At 35.2% G+C, this 24,081-nt stretch overlaps 1 protein-coding gene across 4 annotated transcripts in view; it reads left to right on the top strand.

Annotated features, from left to right (window-relative positions):
• Positions 1 to 24,081, top strand: part of LOC150106358 (protein regulator of cytokinesis 1-like) — a 203,418-nt gene that overhangs the window by 118,644 nt on the left and 60,693 nt on the right. For all 4 annotated transcript variants that reach the window (XM_090392398.1, XM_090392399.1, XM_090392397.1 and 1 more), the window contains exons 10-11: positions 6,457 to 6,687; positions 17,181 to 17,324. In XM_090392398.1, coding sequence (XP_090248524.1) covers positions 6,457 to 6,687; positions 17,181 to 17,324 — 375 coding nt within the window. The remainder of the gene's footprint in view (positions 1 to 6,456; positions 6,688 to 17,180; positions 17,325 to 24,081) is intronic.

Raw genomic sequence — 24,081 nt, 5'->3', positions numbered from 1 at the left:
ACCTCAACGCCTCAAAGATTTTGATGTCCCCCCTTCACTGACAATGGTGAGTGTTTTGAGTATATCAGTGATGAGGTGATGAATGCAACAGCCTTTTCTAATTGCTCCCCTGTGTGGCATACACCCTACGTTGAGAAACACTGTATTAAACTAAAGTTTTGTTCTAGCACGGTAGTTGTCTCCATAAATTTTCGATAATGTAGTTGATATATTGAAATTGATATTAAAATGACTGGCAGATTATTGCAGCCATACTTGTTGAAGTTAGCAGATTGCCTCATAGCAATTTTTGACTCTGAAAATAGTCTCTCTCTCCGACCTGTAATGACTTCTGTGTATCTCATTGAGTTTTCTTCCATCTAATCATATGTGACGGGGTGTCCAAAGCCATGGTTTGCCAGTCCTGATTTGCCATAATGATGATAGCAAATGTATTTCTTGTGGATCCTCCTGTCTTTCCATAGTATTATCACTGGGCACTTCATGTACTACATGAGATCAAAGCTGTTTCATACATCTACATTCTACAAGCCATTGCGGGTCTGGTTGGCCGAGTGGTTAGCGTATATGCTCTCCAGCCAAAAGGCTGCGGGTTCAAATCCTGCCATGGGCATGGATGTTTGTGATCATCTGTGGAAATACTGGTGGTGGTGGTGGGCGGTAGATGTCGTTGGTGTAGATGAAGGTAGTTGTGGCTGGTGGAGACAGAGTTGTAGAGTGATGCCCTCCCTCGATGAGTCCTTGGACTCCCTAGAGGTGGGATGTAATAATAATAATAATTATTGTTATTAACTGCTACACACAAGTTGTGTAGATTCAGCTATGTAAGAACATAAGCATATAATCAGTTCTTTCTAATGTAGTGGAGAAAATCTTTTGAAGCCTTTCAACTAATAAACAATTGCCTGTATAGATGGTTACTATTAACAGGGGATCTTCTTGCTTTTATCATCCCCTTTCAACAAATGTCATGAAGTTGGGGAAATCTCTAAGGCATTTGATCAGACTTGATACAAAGGTCAATTGAATGCTGTTATTATAGATTTTTTTATGTTACTTCCACTTACTTGCAGACCTATAGTACATTTTGTACCATGGGTGGGCTAAGGATTTTTTTTTTCCTATTTTTATCAATTTATATTTTTTTATTTTTTACATAGTCTGGAAACCCTTCCCCAGAGAGACCAAACATGGAACTTCTTCAAACCCCTTCAGGCCTCCAATAAGTGAGATGGTCGTCTCATATTGGATGATGCAATCATCTACCTAAAGACATTTTGCAAACATCTATGCCCAGGGCAAGATTCAGACCTGCAGCCTGTTGGTTGGAGAGCAGGTATGTTAACCATTGACTGTTTATCGACTTCTGTAATTGGATTTTAACTTTTTGTTTGGACCTACATCGTGTGATCTTGGGTGGATGTTTATCATCTATTTCATTTATATATATCTATGAGCTTCTATAGGTGACTACATATCTAATATAGTCTAGTGATAGTACATTTGATAAACCTAACACTATGGTAATACCAGAACTTCAGAATATCAACTTATACAACCCTAAATTTTGATCTTCAAACCAATTCTTCACTGTGGTACTGATAACCTTGCTAATTTCAGTACTAAGAAACTAAATCTGTCTTATTTCTCCAGGAGATCTTTTCTTTCAGGCTTACACGGTATTAGCATCAAACAGTTTTCTTTTTGCTCCAGCATTACTTTACTTCTACTGTATATAAATCATATCATTCATACATACATACATACATACACATAGTAAGCATGCTCACTATAATGAATTTAGGGAAGAAGACTGACCCCCCCACAATTCCATTCCCAGGAAATGGTGGGAAATTATAATTGACAGAACACAAGGATTAGCAGGAACCCTATGTAAAACACATAACAGTAGGGAAAAAAATGTACAAATGCAAACAATAATGGGATAAGACAAGAAAGAAAAGAACTAGAAGTATTTTGAAATTTTGTTACTGCTTGAATTGAAATTAACTAAAATCATCTTAATGAGCTAAATAAGTTATACATTAGAATCAAAAATAACCTGGAAACTTTGACAATCAACTTTATAATTAGTACTAATATATTGGTAGAAAGAGGACAAGTAATGAACAACTAGCCTGCATTAGGACAGGGATTGGCATTGCTTGTGTGAATTAGCTTAATAATTGGGAGACCTAGTGATAGGCATTAGGTGCGTGTGTCTAGTTAGGAAACTGACTTGTTCACACCAGCTCTGTCAGTCCCTTTTCACCTTCCCTTAGACTGGCTGATTGCATACTAGCTTTTTGTGACTTTATTCCTTTTCTCTTTGTAATTGAAGGTGGCCAATTAGCATAAAGTGGACTAAATTTTTAGGATACTTTTGATTTTTTTTTGGTGTACAGACTGCACATATTTGTTACCACTTACCCAAAATGTATGTAATAATTCAATCTAATGTTACAATATTAAATTTAAATGTGAATTCTGGATTTACATTTTTATAATTTCATACTCTTCTAGTTCTCTTCTTTGCTATATATCTCCCATTGTTTGTATTTGTACTTTTGATTCTCTGATTTTGTGTGCTCTATGTAACTTCTGTAAATCTTTTTTTTTTTTTTCTGTCATCAGTGTTGATTTCCTTTTTTGTCTATGTATCAGCCTCAGGTATAGTTTCTCCTTTTATTGTATAGTTTTAATGCAAAAGGTGAATAAACCGTATGCAGTACTTCCCAGTGGTTGTATTTTGTATTGTCATCTTTTGGAAATTAAGTTTACCATCATGAAGGTTTGTTCTTTTCCTGTTTGCTATAGTAAGCTTTTTTTTTTTTTTGGCCCATATTCAAGAGGTTGGCTGTTCAACCTATAGTATTTTAGTACCGTATATGGGTAGCGGGATGGGAGAGGAGGAACTTGTTAACATTCGATTTAAAAGCCTGTATATTGTATTCCTTGGGAAATACATCAGGGGGAAGATTGTTCCACAGTACTGCAGTAGCAGGGATGAAGGAGGAGGAAAAGAAACTTGTTCTGTGGGTTTTGAGGTGTACTGTGAAGGGGTGTTGGGAGGTGGCTGTATGTGTTCCAATGGGTTTAGTAGAGAGTGGGGGAATTATTGATGTTGTTTCAGATGAGCATTTTCCATGAAAATATTTGTAGAATATACAAATTGTTTATATTCTACAAATAGACTAAGTGTCTATGTGAGAGTGTGTGGGGGGGATGAGTCAGTAAGAGATGGATTATTTATCAATCTAAATAAATAAACCACTCCAAATGTGAGAACAGTATTCGATAGCTGGGTGGATTTGCAATTTGTATAGAGTTAACAGTTGTTTTGAAGTGAAGTAGCATCTTGAGCAAAATAGAAAGCCTAGTTTTTTTGGAAGCTGAGGATGCAATGGTTGTGATGTGTTTATGCCAGGAGAGGCCTGATGTCATGGTAATTCCGAGAAGAGAGATTTCGTCTTGTCTGGGAATTTTCGTGTTATCGAAAATAATACTGGCGGGAAAAGGTTCTTTTTTGTGTGAAATAAGACAGAACTGGGTTTTACTAGCATTGAAGTTGACGAGGTTATCTGAGCCCCATCGGAGGATGTTTTGGAGGTCTGCGTTAAGGGAAGTTGTGGTTGGTGTTCTGTGGGTTGAAGTGAGTTGTACAGGGTGAGGTTTATCGAATGTAAGGGAGGAATGCAATGTGCTGTCATCTGCAAAACTGTGTATTGGGTTGGAGGTCAACTGAAGTAGGTCATTGATGTATAGAAGGAAGAGGGTCGGTGAGAGAACTGAACCTTGTGGGATCCCAGCATTTGTTGGATAGTGGGAGGATAGGGAGCCATCTACCATCACACATAGTGTGCATCCAGACAGAAGTTGGCAATCCATCTGCAGAAGTCCTGAGGCAGTCCAAATGATGGGAGTTTGCTTAATAAGCCTTTGTGCCAGACCTGGTCAAAGGCTTTAGAGATATCAAGTGCGACTACTTGGGATTTGCCAAATTTTTCCATGGCATATGTCCAGAGATGGGTGATATATGACAGCAGGTCACCTGTTGATCGGCATCAACGGAATCCATGCTGGTGTCATTTAATAGGCTGGGTACCTTCAAGGTAGAGTAGGAGTTGAGAATTAATGGTTTTCTCCATCACTTTAGATAGGACTGAGGTGAGTGAGATAGGGCGGTAGTTAGAGGCAGAGATTTGTCACTCTTTTTGGGAATGGGTTGAATATAGGCCAATTTTTAGGCTTTGGGATATATATATATACCGGTGGAGTAGAAGTGTGTGTATAGACGGCATAAGATAGGAGTCAGTTCTACTGCACAGACTTTCAGGACAATTGAAGGAATGCCATCAGGGCCAGGGGCTTTTTCTTGTCTAATTTTGACAACAGGTTTATGATCTCTTTCTGGCAAAAGGGGGAGATTGTGTGTTGGGCAGTTGGAATGACTGGGGGACATTTGCCATTGTCGGTTATGCATGCATTGGAGGCAAAGTGTGAAGCCAGGAGATAAGCTTTTTCTGTGGGTGATGTTGCAATTGAGCCATTTGGGTATGATAGCTGGGGAGTAGTGTAGGGCAGAAGTTGCGACCAATTGCTTTGGCGAGAGACCAAAAGGCATGGCTGCTGCTAGGACAGGCTGCAAGCTTCCTGCTTTTGGCCCGTTCAAATTCTGTTTTGGAATCATTGATACTTTTTTGCATCTGTTTCGGGCTTCAGTATAGGTACTAAAGAGGTTAGTGTTCTTAATTTGAGCCAATTGTGGTATGCCTGATTTTTCGTTTGCACAGCCTTGGCACATTTTTTGGAGAACCAGCGTTTGGATAAGGGATGGCAGTTCAGAGTGGTGTGGGGAATGTATGTTATCATGCCGGTGAGGATTATTTTGGTGATGTGTTCGGTGCATATGTTAGGATTGGAAGACTGTAAACAGTAGTCCAACCATGGGAATGAAGCATAGTAGTCTCAGAGGCTGTCCCATTTAGCACTGTTGTAATGCCAGACTACCCTTGTGTAGGTGTGGCTGTGTGAGTGTTGTTGCATTGGGCAGGAGATGAGCACTAGCTTGTGGTCAGAATTACCCAGGGGGCTCACTACATTCACTGTATATTTTGAAGGATCGTTTGTAAGGAAGAGATCTAGGGTCTAGAGCTTCATAATTCACAACTTCATAATTAAGTTTACACTTAATTATGAAGTTGTAAACTTTAAGTGAATGGTTTAATAAGGTTTATTTTTGATATTACACACACATATAAATGTCGAAACATAATTTTGATGCCGGCCTAGTTGGCCGAGTGGTTAGCTTATCCACTCACCAGCCAAAAAGCTGCTGGTTCTGTTCCTGTCATGGGCATTGTAGTTTTTGTCCATAAATTTAATATGAGTACTTTTTACTGTTCATTCACATTGGAAAAACAATGATTCTCAAAATACTTTGTTTTCAGACGAGTATGTGTACCAAAATAGTCCAAGATAAAAATCCAGGCTCAGATGTAGTACACAACCAGCTGTAACCATTGAAAAAAAATCCAAAGACTTTGCAAGCCCAAAAAGGCAAAGGAGTGCAAAAAAAACTGGGCCAGTTTTACTATTTAAATTATGCAAGTTGATATATATATATATATATATGTATATGTATATGCTTATTTTTGTGCTAAACTCAAAAGATGTTCTAGGATTCATTTATGTGTTCCATCAAGGATAGATTCAGCACCAAAGGCTTTAGGGCTGAGGCCATCAGGTGTTGGTAGGAAAGTCTACAACATTGTTTTTTTGATTCTCTTGGATTGTTTCTATATTTGTGTATACAGTATACTATCACAAATGAGTAAGCTTACAAAAAGATTATTAAAAAGTCCTAGCTAAAAACCATTTAGCATCAATGCTATTTTGCATAGCAAACCTTCCACTATGCAAAATGTATTAAAAAGCATCTCTTTAGTCCTCACAGCTTGCTCTAGCAAGGGCTGACTTGCACTACATTTTGTTCTTTTTGTTTATAAGTTTATTTCTAAAAAAAAAAAAGTTTCTTATACAAAGAAAAATAATGCACATGTTTACACTTAATAAACTGGCCAGGGGAGAAAAATTTGTTTTTTACTTTTCATCAAGTAAAAAACAAATTATTTTACTTGATTTACTTAGAAATAATCATAAATCTTCTTTTGTTGATAACCTCAACTTCAATCATACATTGAAATTAATCTTAATATGGGAAAAAAAAACCTGCCTCCATTTAAGTTAAGATTTAAGTGGGTTGGCATGACTGAAGAGATAAACAATCTGTGTAATATATCTAAAACCAACATTGAAATGTTCCATCATGAACATTATTAAGAAGTTGTTTCTTTGGAGGTGTAAGAAATGTTTTCACATTCTACACTTTACAGACATTTTATATAATATAAAATTATTGATAAATATCAATTTCAAAAATGGCATTTTTTTTAGCATAAACAAAGAGCAAAACAAGAAGAAATGTCTGCTATGTTGACACCCTGCAAACGAAGATTTGTTCCAGTAACACCTGGAAAAACACCTTCAAAAATGCGAAGGATAAATGATCTTAGGTTAACTCCTCTTACAACACCTGGAACAAGCAGAATTGGTCCTGCTACTGTGTTTTCCAGTCCTGTAAGCAGGGGCCCTAGATCTGCCACAAAAAATTCAAGAAAATCACCTGTAAGTAAATGATGTTCCTGTACTCATATAAGTTAAGTTTTAATTATTAGCCATACTTATTCCACTGACATTCTAGGAAATCAAAATCTCCTTGGATATAAGTTTTTGAGTGAGGTATGCTGTTAGATTTTAGAAGTGTTGGTCATTACCAGATGGTGTAGCAAGAACTTTAGTTTCAATTATAATATGTGGTATATGTCAAATGATCTTCTGATTTGATAACAAAAAGAACTGTAATCACTTTGCATAATTTTTATCAAGTAATTTTTGATGTAATTGGGGTTTTGTTTACAACTCTGAGTTGTTGTTTTTTTTTTGAACTAAAATACTTTTAAGGAGTTGTAATAAAGTGTTGGCTAAAGGATCAGTTTTGCTATAAAAATACATCAGACTAGTTCTCATCTCTGGTAATCATTAGCACTGCAAATGACTTGAAACATTATATTATTGAATTTTCCATCTAAGCTTGAACCTTCATTACATCTTGTATGTTAGAAAAAAGTGGTGAAATACATCAAAATATGGTATATGTTATTTTATTTATAGAGCTATTGCTTTTCATCAATACTTGCAGTTTGGAAATTATCATTTGTGATATTCACATTTCATGATTTATTCCTTATAGTTGGTAGAATACTCTGACTATATCAGAGGTTTACATATACAAATATTACATGTTTGCTTAGTGGAAAAGTTGACACTGTAGATTTGATTAGAGTATTCTTGAGTATGTGTGAGACAGGGGAGGAGAGTTCAACTCTCCTCCCTTGAGGATATAGCAGTAAAATGAAATGAAATTTTTCCTCTGGTCAGCTGCTAGATAGTACATGGTCTGAACATGACAGCAATAAATTAGGTGGTTTCCTGACCAGCTAGTCTGCTGCCACCTAGTCTTTATAAGATTTTGTCTGAAGGGGGTCCAAGTATGATGTGCATGCATGGACAGGAGACTGAGTTCCCTCTGTGTGAGGCATGTTTGAGTCTTTTACCTGCCATTGTATGCCCCCTGCTTCCTCCTCACTGGAAGTAAAGGACAGTATAATGAATTTTTTTGCATATTATAGAAAATCTCCAAATTCGCTTTGCCATCATTAGTGGCTTTAACAATAATATAAATTATTGCATCACAACTTAAACCTCCAAACTAGACCTCGCGGAACACTTCTGTGGAACACCATTTGGGAAACCCTGCTATAGAATATACCATGGCACTACGATGTCTGTTATTTCAATTCATCGTAAGTGAACTCTTAGTAGGTACATAAGCGCTGAATAGTCTTTTGTTATGATGATCTAATACCATCACATAATTTAATACACTTCTCTTGTGATATTTAATACTATTATTGATGAAGATGCCATTTGTGAAGTGTCCTATATAGTCTACCTATTTGGCACCTACTTACTGCATGATTAGGGTATAAGATGCAGTGGATACCTATTTTTCCTGACAGGAATTCAGCTGGCACCCCACCAAATACAATCTGATAAACTTTGCACAGTTCCATCCATCGCAAGGACAGGACATGTGTATGTCAGAATACAAACCCTCTGCGTCTGTATTCTGTGTTCTCACTCAAAATTTCCTTGCAGCACACTTTGTTGTATTAATTACTTATCACACAAGCTTTTATTTTTGCTTTCCAAATACCCAAACAGTTGGGTCTTCTTTCTTGGTGACATCAACATTCACAACTTCAAATTGCTTATCTTCTTCATTTCCACACATCAAACTGGTTTTTATAGTTTGATATGTGGAAATATAATATATATAGTTTTTATATTGTCCCCATCCACAAAAGGTTATTTGCAAATCCATAGTACATTTTGTACTGTGGCTGGGCCAGGGATTTTTTTTTTTTAATTACATAGGAAAAGTGGATATTAAAGATCCAACATTATTTCAAAGCCAAATGTTTGTAGAAACTTATGGAAGTTTCATAAGAATTGATCTGAGAGCTTATGAGAATACGATCCTTGGCATTGGAGTTGTCTACTGAGGTATTTACTGTTGGCAATGACCTAACACAAATAGCTCATTTGCCTAGTAAAATATCAGAAATCCTCGCCATTCTGCTGATCATGTCCTTGACCTTTTCTTAACCAGCTATCCTTCCAAATACACTGTAGATGTAAGCCCTTCTCTTGGTAACTCAGACTCTGACTTTCTAAGTTTCCTTTACTACAGAACACACTTTATTCAGCCAGTCTGTCTCATGTCCTTGACATTTATTGCTCTGCAAACAGTAATCACTTTACTAATTTTGGATGAATAAATTACTGATTACTGTTTTTAGTCTCCAGTGCCATTTTGTAGAACTTTTGCTTTTGTGTGTTGTCAATAATTACCTCCCACAATACCGAGAACAGCTTGCTCCATGCCTGCTCTAGTCTTAGAAAGACAGTGAACAAATACACTGTGGAATATATGCTATGCCACAGAAGGTTTTATAATGTCTGTAAATGTACTCTGTTTACAGACAAATGAAAGGACTGTTCAAAGGAAAAACGTCTTCTCCCACAAAATTGCATGCATACAGGAAACATTTTTTTTGCAGTGCAAAACATAGTATCTAATAAAATACATTACTTAGGATGCAACTGTTTCAGAGCAAGTTATATATATATATTAGGTTGAACATGTTTAGTCTATGGCATGTGTCTCTCAAGGTAGTGTGAATGCCATTGTGTTTCTTCTACCAACTGAATCCTTCTTTCATTTGTATTTTGATTATTTCTTTTATTTTTCTCAGCTGTGCCACGAGAAACAATGCACATGATATCTGTTATTTTATATCTATCTTATGGTATAGGCTGTATATATATATAGTTATGGTTTCTTTCATTCCTTTGTGTTAAGATTAGATGTAAACCTATGGTTTACGTCTATCCCCTTTGTGGGAGATAGTACTTTATAAATCGGGTAATCTTTCCTAACTTTTTTAATTGTGTGTGTGTGTATATATAATTTATCTTTTTTTTTTTATATATATAAGTTAGGAAATTTATTGACTTCTTTTTTTTGGTTATCTTACAGTAGCTACTTAGGTGACACCTTTTGGAATTGTCATTTATTGTTTAATTAGCTTTATACTGAAGATGCTTGTGATACTCAGGTGAAAATTATACTAATAAATAATATTTTACCTGAATTAATTCCGTTATTATAATTTTAATTACTAAACATTCTCACTCGAGGCGAAAAACTGGCTGAATATTTTAAGACTTTACCGGATAAAATTATTCAAGCAAAACAATGAACTAAATTTGTAACTGTGTCCGAAAAAGCCCAAGAAGCCAGTTATGCAATCACAGAAATTGTTGCTAAAAACATGAAATCTCACACAATTGCAGAATCTGTAATTCTAGCATGCTGTAAAATTGTTAATATCATGTTTGGCATGGAATATGAAAAGGAAATTTTAAAAATTCCTATGTCAGATAACACCATTTATTGACGTATTAATGATTTGGCCAAAGATGTTGAGTTGAAAGTGGTATCTCACATTAAAGAAGCAGATATGTTTGCTATTCAGTTTGACGAATCAACTGATGTAACTGGTAAAGCTCAACTTCTAGCCTTCCGTAGATTTATAAGGAAGATATTATAGAACAGTTTTTATTTTGTCGACCACTCCCGGAAACAACGAAGGGCAAAGATATTTTTGATGTTGTTGGTAATTACTTTAATTGCCATAACTTGTCTTGGGATTCTTGCATCAATATTTTCACGGGTGGTGCTCGCTCGATGTCAGGAAATGTAAAAGGATTTGTTACACTGGCTCAAAATAAGAATCCTAGAATTATTTTTGTACATTGTTTTCTTCACAGAGAAGTACTAGCATCAAAATCATTGGTATGAAACTATCAAAATTGTCAATTATGTAAAAGCCAAGCCAGGCTGTTATAATCGAGATTGTTTGCAGCACTATGCTCCTCAATGGAAGCTTCTTACATGCAGTTGTTAATATATACAGAAGTGAGATGGTTATCTCGTGGACCAGTTTTATCAAATTTTATGAACTAAAAGAGGAAATTCTAATTTTTTCGGACAACTCAACAATCTGAGTTATCAGATTTTCTTAGCGATGAGCTTTGGTGCAGTGAGGTTGCATTTCTTGCTGATTTATTTCAATCTTTAAATACACTTAATAAAAGTGTGCAGGGAGAGACTGTGAAAACATTCTTACTTCCACTGACAAAATTAACTCATTCAAAGAAAAACTAATGTTTTGGGAAGAAAGAATCAGAAAATAAAGTGCAGTAAATATGTTTGAACTGACTAAAAAGTGCAAACTGAATGAAAATCTAATAGATCTAATTTTGCAAACCTTAAGATTACTAAATACAAATATTGAAAAATATTTTCCTTCACTTTACATATCATCCTTCGATTGGATAAGAGATCCGTTTGTCTTAAGTGCATGTAAATTGGGAAATTTAATGATCACAGAAGAGGACTAATTAACAGATATAAGAAATGACAGAAGTTTAAAACTAAAACATTCAGCAATAGATACTACTTCGTTTTGTGGTTATCTCTAAGAAGTGAATTTCCCAATGTTACCAAAAAAGCAATAGAAGCACTTCTTCCATTCTCCACATCATATTTGTGCAAATCAAGCTTTTCCACAATGAATATTATTAAGAACAAAAATAGATCGTGGCTGGAAGCCTTCAAAAATGATTTAAGAATATGCCTATCTAAAATTCGACCTCGCACAAAACATTCTGAAACAACATCAAGCCCAGATATTTCATTAAAATTAACTGCCTTCGAAAATGATTTAAGAGTGTGCCTATCTAAAATTCGACCTCACACAAAACATTCTGAAACAACATCAAGCTCAGATATCTCATTAAAATTAACTGCAAGTATGTATATTATTTAATACATTTAATATCCATTTGAAAAAAGCAATAAATATTTTTTTAATAATTTTGAGTACTGTTTTTCTTAGTCAAAATGTCAAAAATATAGTTTAAATTTTTTTTTGGAGCAAAAAGGATAAGTAATTACTATTATTAATATCTTGTGTGTGTAAATCAATCAAAATTATGCCTATTTTTTGCCAGATCATCAAAAAAAATTAAAAGAATATATTTTTAGTGTGCTGCAGAATTTTAATATTTCATAATATGTGCCATTTTATGAAAAAGGTTGAAAATCACTGATCCAGAGCATGGTCTGCAAGCCCAGAGTGGCTGTATTGGTGAAACTGGATTTAGTTTTTGTGTTCTGAAATCCTGACATTTGCTCTCCTGCCTGTTTGGCCAAAGTAGGACAGTTTACAGCTTCAAGGGACCTGGTATACCCCAGGTAGGTCTAGGGGAAGTGGCTCGTCATTGGTTCACCATTTTCTCTCCACTCCTGGACACTTTTGAAGAGAGAACCTTAAACTCAGCCCCACAAAAAGCCGCTGTTTGGCTTCGCTACGTTCATGATGTGTTTGCTATTTGGCCATAATGCTCAGATACACTCTACTCCTTAACACATTTAAACAACCAACACCCCAGAATCCAGTTCACCTTAGAAAAAGAGGGAAAACAACAGTCTCTCTTTCCTAGACACTCTAATCACTTGCAAGCCTGATAGAAACTTAGTTTTCTCTGTTTACAGAAAACCTACCCATACAGGCAGATACGTTCAATACAATCCCCCCCCCCACACACACAACAATATGGGGTTCTAAAAACACTATATAACAAGGCAAAATTAATCTGTTCAGATGATAATGCCCTAACCACTGAACTAAACCACATCCTTAACACTTTCTTAGCCAATAGCTACAACTCCCAAAAAATATTAAAACCAGTTAACTACAACCCTCCCTTTGTAGCAAAGATTACACTAAATCCATCACCGTTCCCTATATACAGGGCACCTCTGAAAAGTTAACCAAAATCTTAAAAAAATATGACCTTACTTCTTACAAACCATATAAGAAATTGGCATCCCTTATCTGCTCCACCAAAGACCAGCTACTTCCCCTAGACCTACCTTGGGTATACCAGGTCCCTTGCAGCTGTAAACTGTCCTAATTTGGCAAAACAGGCAGGACAGCAAATGTCAGGATTTCGGAACATAAAGACTACATCCGGTTTCACCAATACAGCCACTCTGGGCTTGCAGATCGGCCCTCTGGATATCTGCCACAGAATACGTTGGAAGAAAGTCACATTAATACACTGCAACAAATTTAAATATGAAAGATTGTTCATGGAATCGGCCTCAGCTCTAAAAAAAAAAAAAAAAAAAAAAAAAAAAACTTTTCACACCTCAACAAATTTGGATGCATGAGACTGCCCAAAATTTGGGAAGTTTGCATCTTGAGAACTTCAGCCCAAGACAATCCAATATAGCCCCACTAGAGGGGCACCTTTAGAACACTAGGAACAACAGTAGTTTTCTCTCTTCTGCCTCATATGCTTTTTGTAGTGCCTGCGTGCACGTCATAGTTGTATGTTCCCATGAAGATGGCAGTGTGACATAGCTGAAATATAGGATAAACTTTCTTTATCCTATATTTATGTATATGTTGTAAATTCCTTAAATAATTTAATAGCCACTGAAAGAGAGAATAATTTTATTACTGCTGTCTCTGTTACAGTCGACTCTCACTAACAAATGGATGAAAATTCAAGACCAAAACTTCATAGGTATAATGCTATGCTAAACAAAATTCACTGTGGTAAACTGTCCAGTATAACAAACCACATTTTGCAGTCTCTATTTCCTTTTTTCATACATAATAACAAATCTTTTGCATGTTTTTTCTTCATGTATCTTTTAATTATGAACATACAACTATGACATGTGCACGCAGGCAGTACAAATAGCATATGAGGCAGAATAGCATAGCATATAATTCTATGCTAAACAAAATTCACTGTAGTAAACTGTCCACTATAACAAACTACCTTTGCAGTCTCTATTTCCTTTTTTCATACATAATAACAAATTTTTGCATGTTTTTTCTTCATGTATCTTTTAATTATGGCTACAAACTGATGCTTTAATTTTTTTTTTCCCTTAATGGAAAAAGTATTTTTATTTTTTTCAGTTGTGTAACATTCTCAGTATTGTATTTTCATTCTCTTCTTGGCTTTTATTAGAATCCAGTAATTCAGAGAAATATTCCTCCAGCTTTCCATTGTTTCTTTCTCCATGGTCAGTAGCTTCCCATTTTTTCCTCTTGATAAATTTCCAAGGGCATGCTTTACCTTTTTTATATTTCTAATATCTTGTAAAAGAAAGCAAATATCTACTATTTGCTTTCTTTTAGTTATTTACTTCATTCAGTTCACTCTGCTTTATTTTTCTTATTTTCTCTGGATTTCATACAGTATAATGAAAGTTGGATTTAATGAATTTCAACACTCTTTTTCTAAAAGTTTTCTTATGGAACAAAGAGCATAAGCATGGTGAATAAGTGTTCTTATGGCACTTTAGATAGGACATTTATTTTTACAAAATTACTGTATCTCCTTGTATTAGTTTTCTTTATGTAGATTGAGAACTGAAGGCAACTGTCTAGTTGTCTAGAAACAGAAGATCTAGAAAGGAAAGGCAGTTATAAGATTCTATTTCAAGTGTAAACTAGATTGTGATGAAGTTCATCGTATGTATGAATAATGGATGATTCTGTGCTTCCAACTTCATGGCAACAGTTTGTTGAAGGCAGTCACTGTTATTAAAGATTATAAAGTATTGTTAGAGCATGGTCATACTAAAGGACGAGAATTACGGAATCAAGGATTTGTTGTTTACAAAAATTTGTATTAATAGTCAGCAGAAACAGGTGAAAGAAGCAAACCAACAGTAGTTATGTTTATACAATCTTTATTGGTATTTGAAGTAACCAGCATTCATGTCAAATTTATGCTCTAAGAATGTTAGAAGGAAAAAATGTTTAAGTTATTCCAAAGTATTAACCAGTGGAATATTTATAAATATAAGATCAAACTGGTAAGAGAATCAGAATGAGACAAGCAAAAAATTAATTTCTAGGTTTTTTTGAAATCCTCATCTTTTATATAAGATGACTACTGTTCAACATACACTATCTGATCAAAAATATTCAGACATCTCTTTGTAGTAGTGGATATGGCTGTATATATCGTAACCATTGCTCATACACATATAAAAGGAAGCACACAGTCTTGCAATTTTCATATACAAACATTAACAGTAAAATGGGCCATACTGAAGAGAACACCGATTTTTAACATGGCACTGTCATAGAATGCCACTTTTGCAACAACTCAGTTCAGGAAATTTCTGTCCTGTTGCAGTTGTTCCGTGTTGTAAAGTAGAAATGCCCAGGAACAACAACAGCACAGTCACAACCTGGAATGTCACGTAAAATCACAGAGCAGGACCACCAACTGCTGAAGAGCATGATACAAAAAAATCATCAATCCTTAGTTGAAACACTCCCTACTGAATTCTGAAATTCCTCTACAAGCAACATCAGCACCACAACTCTTCATCGGGAGCTGCAGAACATGGATTTCCATGGCCATGCAGTGGGTGGTGTGGTATAAAATTCACTGCTTTGGACTCTGAACAGTGGAAACACATTACCTGGAGCAATGAATCATGCTTCACCATCTGTCAGTCCAAAGAACAAGTCTGGGTTTGAATGAAGCCAGGAGAATGCCACCTGCCTGAATGTGTTGTGCCAACTGTAAAGTTTGGCGGACAAGGCATCATAGTTCAGGGTAGGTATCCAGTTCCATTGATGAAGCATCTTAACGTTGCAGCTTATAATGAATTAGACAAGCTGTGCTTCCAGCTTCATGGCAATAGTTTGAAGGCAATTCACTGTGTCAACACGACTCAGTTTCCGTAAAGTGAGGTCTGTGTTATGATTGGTTGATGAGATAGGTGTTGAAAAACTTCAGTGGCCTGCACAGAGCTCCACTCTCAACTCCATCAAACACCTGCAGGATGAATTGGTATGCTGATTGCAAGCCAAGCAAAATCATCTGATATCTGTTGACCTCATTAATGCTCCTCTAGAAGAATGGAAGGGAATTACTGCTGCATTGTACTAAAATCTAGTGGAAAATCTTCCCAGAAGATTGAAGGCTGTTATAGCAGCAGAGTATTGGCCAACTCCATATTCACATTAGAGAGAGTTGGGATGAGCAGGAGTCCAGATATTTTTGTCAGATTGTGATAAGCTATTTTTTTTACAAAGAACCATAATGTTTTTAACACTGGTATCATAGAAGTACTAATATATCATAATATCATATCAAACTAAGAATTCTAGTATAGAACTGACTTCAACAGAAATCAGATGTTTGATGTACTGAAGAACCATAATATATTTTTAGATCCCGCTCATGAATTGTACATGATCCACACACACAATTATGATAATTCAGTACATCTGATTTCTGTCAAAGTGAGTTCTACACCAGAATTTTTAGTTTTCATTGGATAATGGTTGAATTATTAAAGACTGAATTCTGGTTTTTATGTACATTTCACAGAATACATAGATTTGTTTCTCCATCCATCTGTATATAATTCTTTCCTGGATAGTTTTTATTGAAATTTACTGTGCAGAATCCTTGGAAAAATTTGTTACATAATGTCAGTTTAATTTGATAGTAATATTGTGATGCTAGGCAGGCTGTAATTGTGCATAATTGTTTGGCTAAGATATGAAATTAATTCAAATTCAAATGCAAGACAGAGAGAGAAACAAACAAAAAAAAAAGTGTTCAATTTCCTACGTACTGAAACATTCTTTTGTAACTCAGAATTGAAGTCATGGAGTGTTAGATCTTGTTTTTCTGGGTAATGAAGCAGTTTTGGTACATATAAGCTACTTTGGCATGAAGGACAGTTAAGATGTTGGGATGAACACTGAAAATAGTTTGACTGTTTATTAATCATTATCAGAATCAAGTCTGTAAAAATGATGTAATGGTTGTTGCAGTGTGGATAATTCAGTCTTCCTTATGAAGTAATGAATGGATAGCATCCTCTTTCTTTGCTTTTTCAACTTCTCAGTAACTTGCAGACATATGATCTACTTCTCACTGGATTTTCAAAAACAGAGTAAGGTGTGTCTTTTGTGATTCAATTTAACGTAATCTTTGTGCTATATCACCTTTGTGATAAAAATTTTGCAGATTTTCTAGAGGGCCTCAGCCGAAGTGACTTTTGCAAGTAATTCATGTTATGGCTACAACGTTGCCATTAGTTTAAACATTAGTTCATATTAATTTTAATAGATGAAGGACAAGTTCGATAGCATAACATAAAATAATTTAGACTTCCCAGGAAAAGTTTTTGTAAGTCAAGTATTACATACTCAAAAGGTGCCTGTATTTCTAATACATTTTAAAAACTTGCACTTCTAAATTCTTAGAGACACACTTTTATAAGTTCCAGTATATTTTTTTTTTTTTTTTTTTTACAGTTATATTCTGAAAGTTATAAAAACTATCTCTTGTTTTTTTTAATTTTACAGCGCACATCAAAAAAGAAAAGCCCTTCGTGTACCCCAGTGTCTCGTTCTCGTCGCGGTGTTCTAGTGGAAAGGAATGGGAACAAATTGCCAAATCCACAAAATAATAAAACACCTATAAGTTTAGCATCTTATACAGAATTTACAGTAAGTTAACTGTTTCTGCTCATTAATTATGCTTTAATTTACCACTTTGGTCTTGGACATGTATTTGCCCAGACATACTAGTTAATCATATATTTACTAATATGCAGTAAAACCCCGTTTTTACGTTCCTGCAATTTACGTTTTCCTGCCATTTACATCATTTTCCGTTGGTCCCATCTTAAGGCTTATTCTTAAATGGCAGGAAACATACATCGTATGTTTCCCGCCATTAACAACTTGATGTGGACATTATTTCCTGTGATTTGCGTTTTTTTCTCGGGTGGCAGTACTGATTTTTGAATCGATTGCTGCAGAAATCTGCGCATTTCTGTTCCCAGGTGGCGTTACTTTCGGCTGTAGTTTCGTTTCCGCAATCACAGTGATCTGCACACTTGCCACAGTAATGTAGTGATGAGCGATACCGTGATTTTTCAATCACAGTACGAATTGATATCGCAGAATTTCTGCTAGTGTGTGAAAGGTGCTTTCAAGTTGCGCTGGTGGATTTTCCATGTTAGTAACATGGAGAAAAAAGACAGAAAATGTATTTTGGTAGAAGAAAAGATGGCAATTCTGTGACGTGTAGATTGGCATTCTGGAACACGTGTGCATTTAGCAAAAGATCTTGGACTCTCCGTGTCCACTTTGAACACGATATTAAAAAAAAACAGGTCAAGCACTGAACTCGATGCAAAGCAATCTGGTGCGATGTCAAAAAAAAAAAAAAAAGAAGCGAAAACAATCAACAAATAAAAATTATTTTAAATAGTAGATAAATGTAATTGTCAATTCATTTATTTTCAGTTATTAAATTTTGTAATCTGGTATGTAGACTCACATACTAGCAGTAAGTCATCTTTTAGTCTTATTTAAACGTTTTTTTACATTTCCTGCTATTTACACTTTTTTCTTTCAGTCCCTGAAAAGTGCAAAAAAGGGGTTTTACTGTAATTAAAACTTTGATCACTGATATCACCTAAACTTGGTATAGGCTAAACTGTTGTGGATGACATCTTGCCTAAGACAAAAGGCATGTTTAGATTACTGAAGGGCTTTATTTAAAGTAAATGCATGACTGTGAAAGTATTAATCACTTTTCATGCAAATTATGATATTCAGGTACTTTTGAATTTTTCTTTATGTGAATATTGTCCAACATACTTTTATTCCAGGCTGAAGGCAACTTATACAACGTACTCAAAAGCATTCAGATAATATTGAAGGAGCATAATAACATATAATCTAACTCAACACAGTAATTATACAGTGATCTTTCAAACACTTTTGACATGTCCACAACCACACCTCCTTGATTTTGGAATAATCATCTTATCTACACTGTATTCTTTACTTCAGAAGTCACAGTAGGGTGTTAGTGTACAGTAGGATGTTAACTTATAAGTTATGTTCCAAAAGCCTGTTGAATACCTAAGCTTATGAACAAATCCTATTTAACTTCTATAGTATATAGTTTAGCTAGTAAATAGTATTTAATAAATAAATTCTTTATTTAGTAAATAGTATTAAGAAGAAAATGAATAGTAATTATTGGTAAATGACCAAAAGAAAAACCTAACCTAGAATAAGATGAATAACCACCATTAGTCAAGATAGCAACATCATATTGCAATGTCGAAGCTGCAGAAGTAAAGTTTTGGATAGACAGGATTGGAAGCAACAAATCCAGGAGGCCAAGGTTTGATTTGGGCTGTAGACCAATAAAGAAGTAAATTGTATTTGAGAACACTTTAGGCTTGTATGTCTGAAGTGACTTGGATGAATAAATTATTTTAGTTTGAAGAGAGTTGGGGAAGCCTTCCGAGGAACTCCTCATGATCTCATATGTTGGGATTATTAGAATAATTATTGAAAGAAAAAAAAAAGTGCTTATTCAGCATCAGACAGTGGTGCAACAGTATCGGTGTAGATATTTATTAATTGTTTATTTATTTGTAATGTCGACTTGTGCCATTTACAGTTCTCTTTGTTTTCTAGTTACTCTTATCCTTAATGAATCCCACCCCTTTTACATTGATATCTGTGTCTGCTTGAGCTTACGTTAAATTCCTTTGGAGACGGTAACTTCTGCGCCAAAAATGTTCTAATCTTAAAACTCACGCCTGATACTATAACTTGACCTTAGTCTGCTTATAATCTGCTTAACTTACTCCTCCCCTCTCAACATTGTAAGGTATACACTTATACGTGCTGGTGTCGAAAAATAAGAAAAAACTTCTAGTTAAGGAAATCCTCAATTTAGATTGCTAATGCTCATGTTTAATTATTCCTTGAAAAATTTATATTAGTTAATGATTGCGCCATCAAGGACTATGTAAATTTTTTATCCTTTACAAACATGAGAATTTTTCTGCTAAGCACATAAGAACCCTTTGTTCATTAATCTCAAGCAACTCTGAATTGTATAGTCGTGGCAGTTACTTTACCTTGGTCACACAGGTCTGATTAGTTTTTTTGTGAGACAGTGCATTGGATAACAAAAATCAGGCAAGTTATTTATAAGACAAAACATGTTTATTTTAATTAAGATAAATATTTTACAAGCAGTAATGGGCTTGTCAGATGCTTGAATCACAACTTGAGACATTAAACAAAGAAATCTCACACTCAGCTTAGTTATCACGTGAAAGATCCTTAGCCTGTAAAGCCTTGCATTCAGTTCGATAAAAAAAATTAAGACAAATTATATGTAACACTTTCCATGTGTTAGCTAACACAAGCAATATACAAACTTATACCATTCATTTATGCACATACAGACTAATGCTCAGCTTTCTAACTTCCTTATTACATACTACAACTGAATAAACAGGACTAGCATTTATTATCTACACAGAGAATCTTGGACAGTATAGAGCAGGGTTTCCCATACTTTTCCGACGGCGGAACACTTCACAAATCCTGAAATTTTCACGGAACAGCTTGGTTATTTTGTAATGTATTAATTAATTATTAATTTAGCTGATTTTTTAATAATTGATCATTAATTATGTGGATGATCATTAATTAATTATGAGGATGATTTGCTGGATCAAATTCATCATTATTTGAAAAATGATGAATTTGTGCAAACGCAAACGAAATAGCCAATACACGCCATTGGCAACTTTTCTCGGCTGAAAGGAAATAGGCACAAGATTGTCTAGAGTCTATATTCGGTTGTATTTATATGTGAAACCAAAATTCAAAATCAATTTTGGTGCAATAAACAAAAGATGTGTCACAGACGTCTTTGTATGTTAAGGGGTTAAACATAATCATCATCAAATTCCTGCCATGTACCTTCAAGGGATGTACAGGATATGATAGTACTACATGAAAAAAAAAATTACATCATTACTAACTTCCTATCTACAATTTTCCTCCAAATCAGTCTGTTACTTGTCAAGACTCCAACATTATCAGATCTTATATTTCTATTGTCTAAGGCACTTTGTACTGTATCAATCCACCTATATCTTGGTCTTCCTCTGGGTTGTTTTCCTGCCAACCTGGCAGAGAACACTAGTTTTGCTAATCTTTCTTTGCCCATTCTGTTTAAGTGACCATACCACCTGAGATTAGCTCTGCTAACTTCAGGTTAAACATAAACATCATTAAATTAATTTGTGCTGATTTTCATTGACATATCTCATTCTGATCACCAAAAATTTATAATATTATAAGTACTTATTAGTGAATGCAGACTTTTTCTCCTGTGTGCTGGTAGTTTTCCCCTACTTTTGTACATCCTGGAGATCGCTTTTGTAGGTGGATGAATCACTATTTGTTGCGTCACATATGCCTTCAATAAGAGATTTCTTAACACCAAAATTAAACAGAGTCCTTTGTCTCTTATTCATATTAAAATTTAAATCTGCAGACTTATTACTTTTAAAAAATCGCGGCACTACGGTTTTGAAACTTTCACCCTACAATACGAACTTGCGAAGACAGTATTCAGTATTACTAGATTTGAGAACCAGATGCAGACTACCCTTGATCTTTAATTTTAGTAGAAAAATTTTTTTTATACTTCCTTGCTGATTGGTCACTAACATATGCAACACAGATGTTATTTCATTCAGTTTTGAGAACAGAGGATACGCCACCCATTGTTGTAATTGGCTTGCAGGCAATTTTTATGATTGGTCATAATCAGCAGTATTCTCTTTTCCGATTGTTGAAAGAGTTCGATGTATGAAAATTAACGTTGATTCATGAATATTTCCATGTTTAAAAAATATGCCGCTTGGTCACCAACATTTGCTACACAGATGTCATTTCCTTCAGTTTTGAGAACAGAGGATACACCCCCCATTGTTATAATCTGCTTGCAGGCAATTTTTATGACCGGTCATAAACAGTGGTATTCCTTTTCCCAAATGTTGAAAGGTTTCGATGTATGAAAATTAATGATACACAGATGTTATTAGGCATTCTGGGTCTGAGCTTTTCAACATATTCACAAATATTATTCTCCTCAGAATATTTCCACTATAAAATATTTATCCTTAAGGGTGCTTAAGGGTCAAAGCTGTATAACTGAGAGGAGACCTCCACATAACCTTTAAAGTAATGCGGAGAACCACCAGGACTTCTGACCTAATGTCCAATCCTCACCTTGTGGTGCACGCTGTTGGGTATCTACCTGGATACTGAACGAACGACGATGGGCTGGAAATTTGGGATTTAGCCAACCAAATTGTATTCTTATTGGCTTAAACTAATATAGAAAATGATGGTACAACATGACAAAATTTCATGCTGTCTGTGACGTCGCCCAGTTAAACAAGCCCCTCCCCCGTTGTTTTCGCCAGAGAACCAGGGCGAACAGTGAAAAGTTCGCCCTGGTTCCTGGAACAAAGTAGCATATCAGCTACTGGAACAAATCTGAAAGCACAAACCAACTCAACATCACCAGAGTTAAAGATCAACATAAGAAGCCTGAACAGCAAAGAAATGGAGCTATCTGAGGAATTAAATAAGTACCAGATAGACATAATAGGGGTGACTGAAACAAAAAAGACAAAAACTGGTGAGATCTTTCTGAACAATAAATACAAAATGTTATATTCAGGCAATGACAATCAAGGAAAAGTAGGAGTAGCCATAGTATTTAACACAAAATATGAGGCTAATCTTCTTGAATGGCAGGCAGTCTCAAGTAGAGTGATGTGGGCAAATATCAGAATGGGGATTTTGGACAATGAGACTTCTTTGTGCCTATGGTCCCACAGAAGGTTTTACTAAGGTGGAAGTGGAGGAATTTTTTGATGCTTTAGAAAAAGCAACTGCCACAATGAAAAAGGAAAAGTTGGTCCTTGTTGGGGATCTAAATAGCAAAGTAGGAAATGATTGTCAGACATACAAAAATATTTTGGGAAAATTTGGAGAAAAGAGCAAAGCCAATAATAATGGTAAATACCTGTTGGAATTCTGCTCAGGTCATGGACTGGTTATTACTAACACCATGTTCCAACATAAAAATGTGCACAAATTCACATGGAGAGAAGAATAAGAAATATGGAGCAAGGAATAAGAAAAGTCTCATTGACTATGTTATTGTTGATAGTGATGTTTTCTCCTAGGTGCAGGACACCAGAGTGTACAGAGGATTTGAAATTGGAAGCAATCACTATTTAGTCTTGAGCAGGATAAAATTGAATTTTGTATTGAAAAGAATAACATGTAAGAAAGTTTTAAAGCAAATAAAAGTCGAGTGGCTTTCAGATGTGAACTGTTGACTAAAATACACAAAGATCATTGAAGAAAAAATGAAAGAGCTTGAGAATAGAAACCAAACCTTGGAGATTCAGTGGCAAGCCTTGAAGAAAACCCTGATTGATTCAGCTGAGAGGCATGTGGTGAGGTTGTGTGGAAGGATAAAAAAAAAATCAGAACTCCATGGTGGACACAGGAAGTTAAAGAGGCAGTGAAGGAAAAGAAGAAAGCATATCAAAAGTTCGTGGCAAATAAGTCAGCTAGTGCTCTTAGAGAATACAGAGACAAATGTAAGAAAACTAAATACTGTGTAAAACTAGCTAAAACAAAAGTCATGGGAGGACTTTGGCAAGAACATATAAAATAAATATCAAGAAGGTGTAAGATATTCTGGAGGTTGTTGAAGAAGCTTAGAAATGGAGGAAAGAGTGCTGTAAAAGGAGTTAGAGATGATAAAGGTTACATGAAAACAGGAGAAAAAGATATCCTTGAAGTATGGAGTAATTACTTCGAAAAATTGCTAAATGAAACAAGCAGTGATAGCACAGTGGTAAAAAACACTCAACAGACATACAGTCAGGAATACATATCCATACTTGAAGTAGAAAAAGCCATTAAAGGCTTAAAATGTGGAAAGGCAGCAGGAGGAGATGATATTCGACAGAAATGTTGAGATATGGTGGTATAAAAGTATTACAGTGGCTGCATTGCATAGTTCAGAAAGCCTGGACAGAGGGACGAATTCCCGCTGATTGGAGTAGAGCTCTAATAGTACCCATATATAAAAAGGGAAATAAAACTGAATGTGAGAATTACAGAAGTATTTCCCTACTGAGTGTTCCTGGCAAGATCTACTTGAGAAGAATTGTGGACGAAAAGCTTGGTGAAGAACGAGCTGGATTCAGGCCAAATAGAGGCTGTCAGGATCAGATCTTCACTTCACGACAAATAGTTGAGAAAGCATGGGAATATAACAAAGATCTGTATTTAAGTTTTGTCGATCTGGAAAAAGGCATATGACAAAGTGCCGAGAGTG

This window comes from Typopeltis vanoorti, chromosome 5 (assembly GCF_054136105.1).
Source record: "Typopeltis vanoorti isolate ZY-2024b chromosome 5, IOZ_Tvanoo_1.0, whole genome shotgun sequence".
NCBI lineage: Eukaryota > Metazoa > Arthropoda > Arachnida > Uropygi > Thelyphonidae > Typopeltis > Typopeltis vanoorti.
This window is presented reverse-complemented; position numbering and strand designations above follow the sequence as displayed.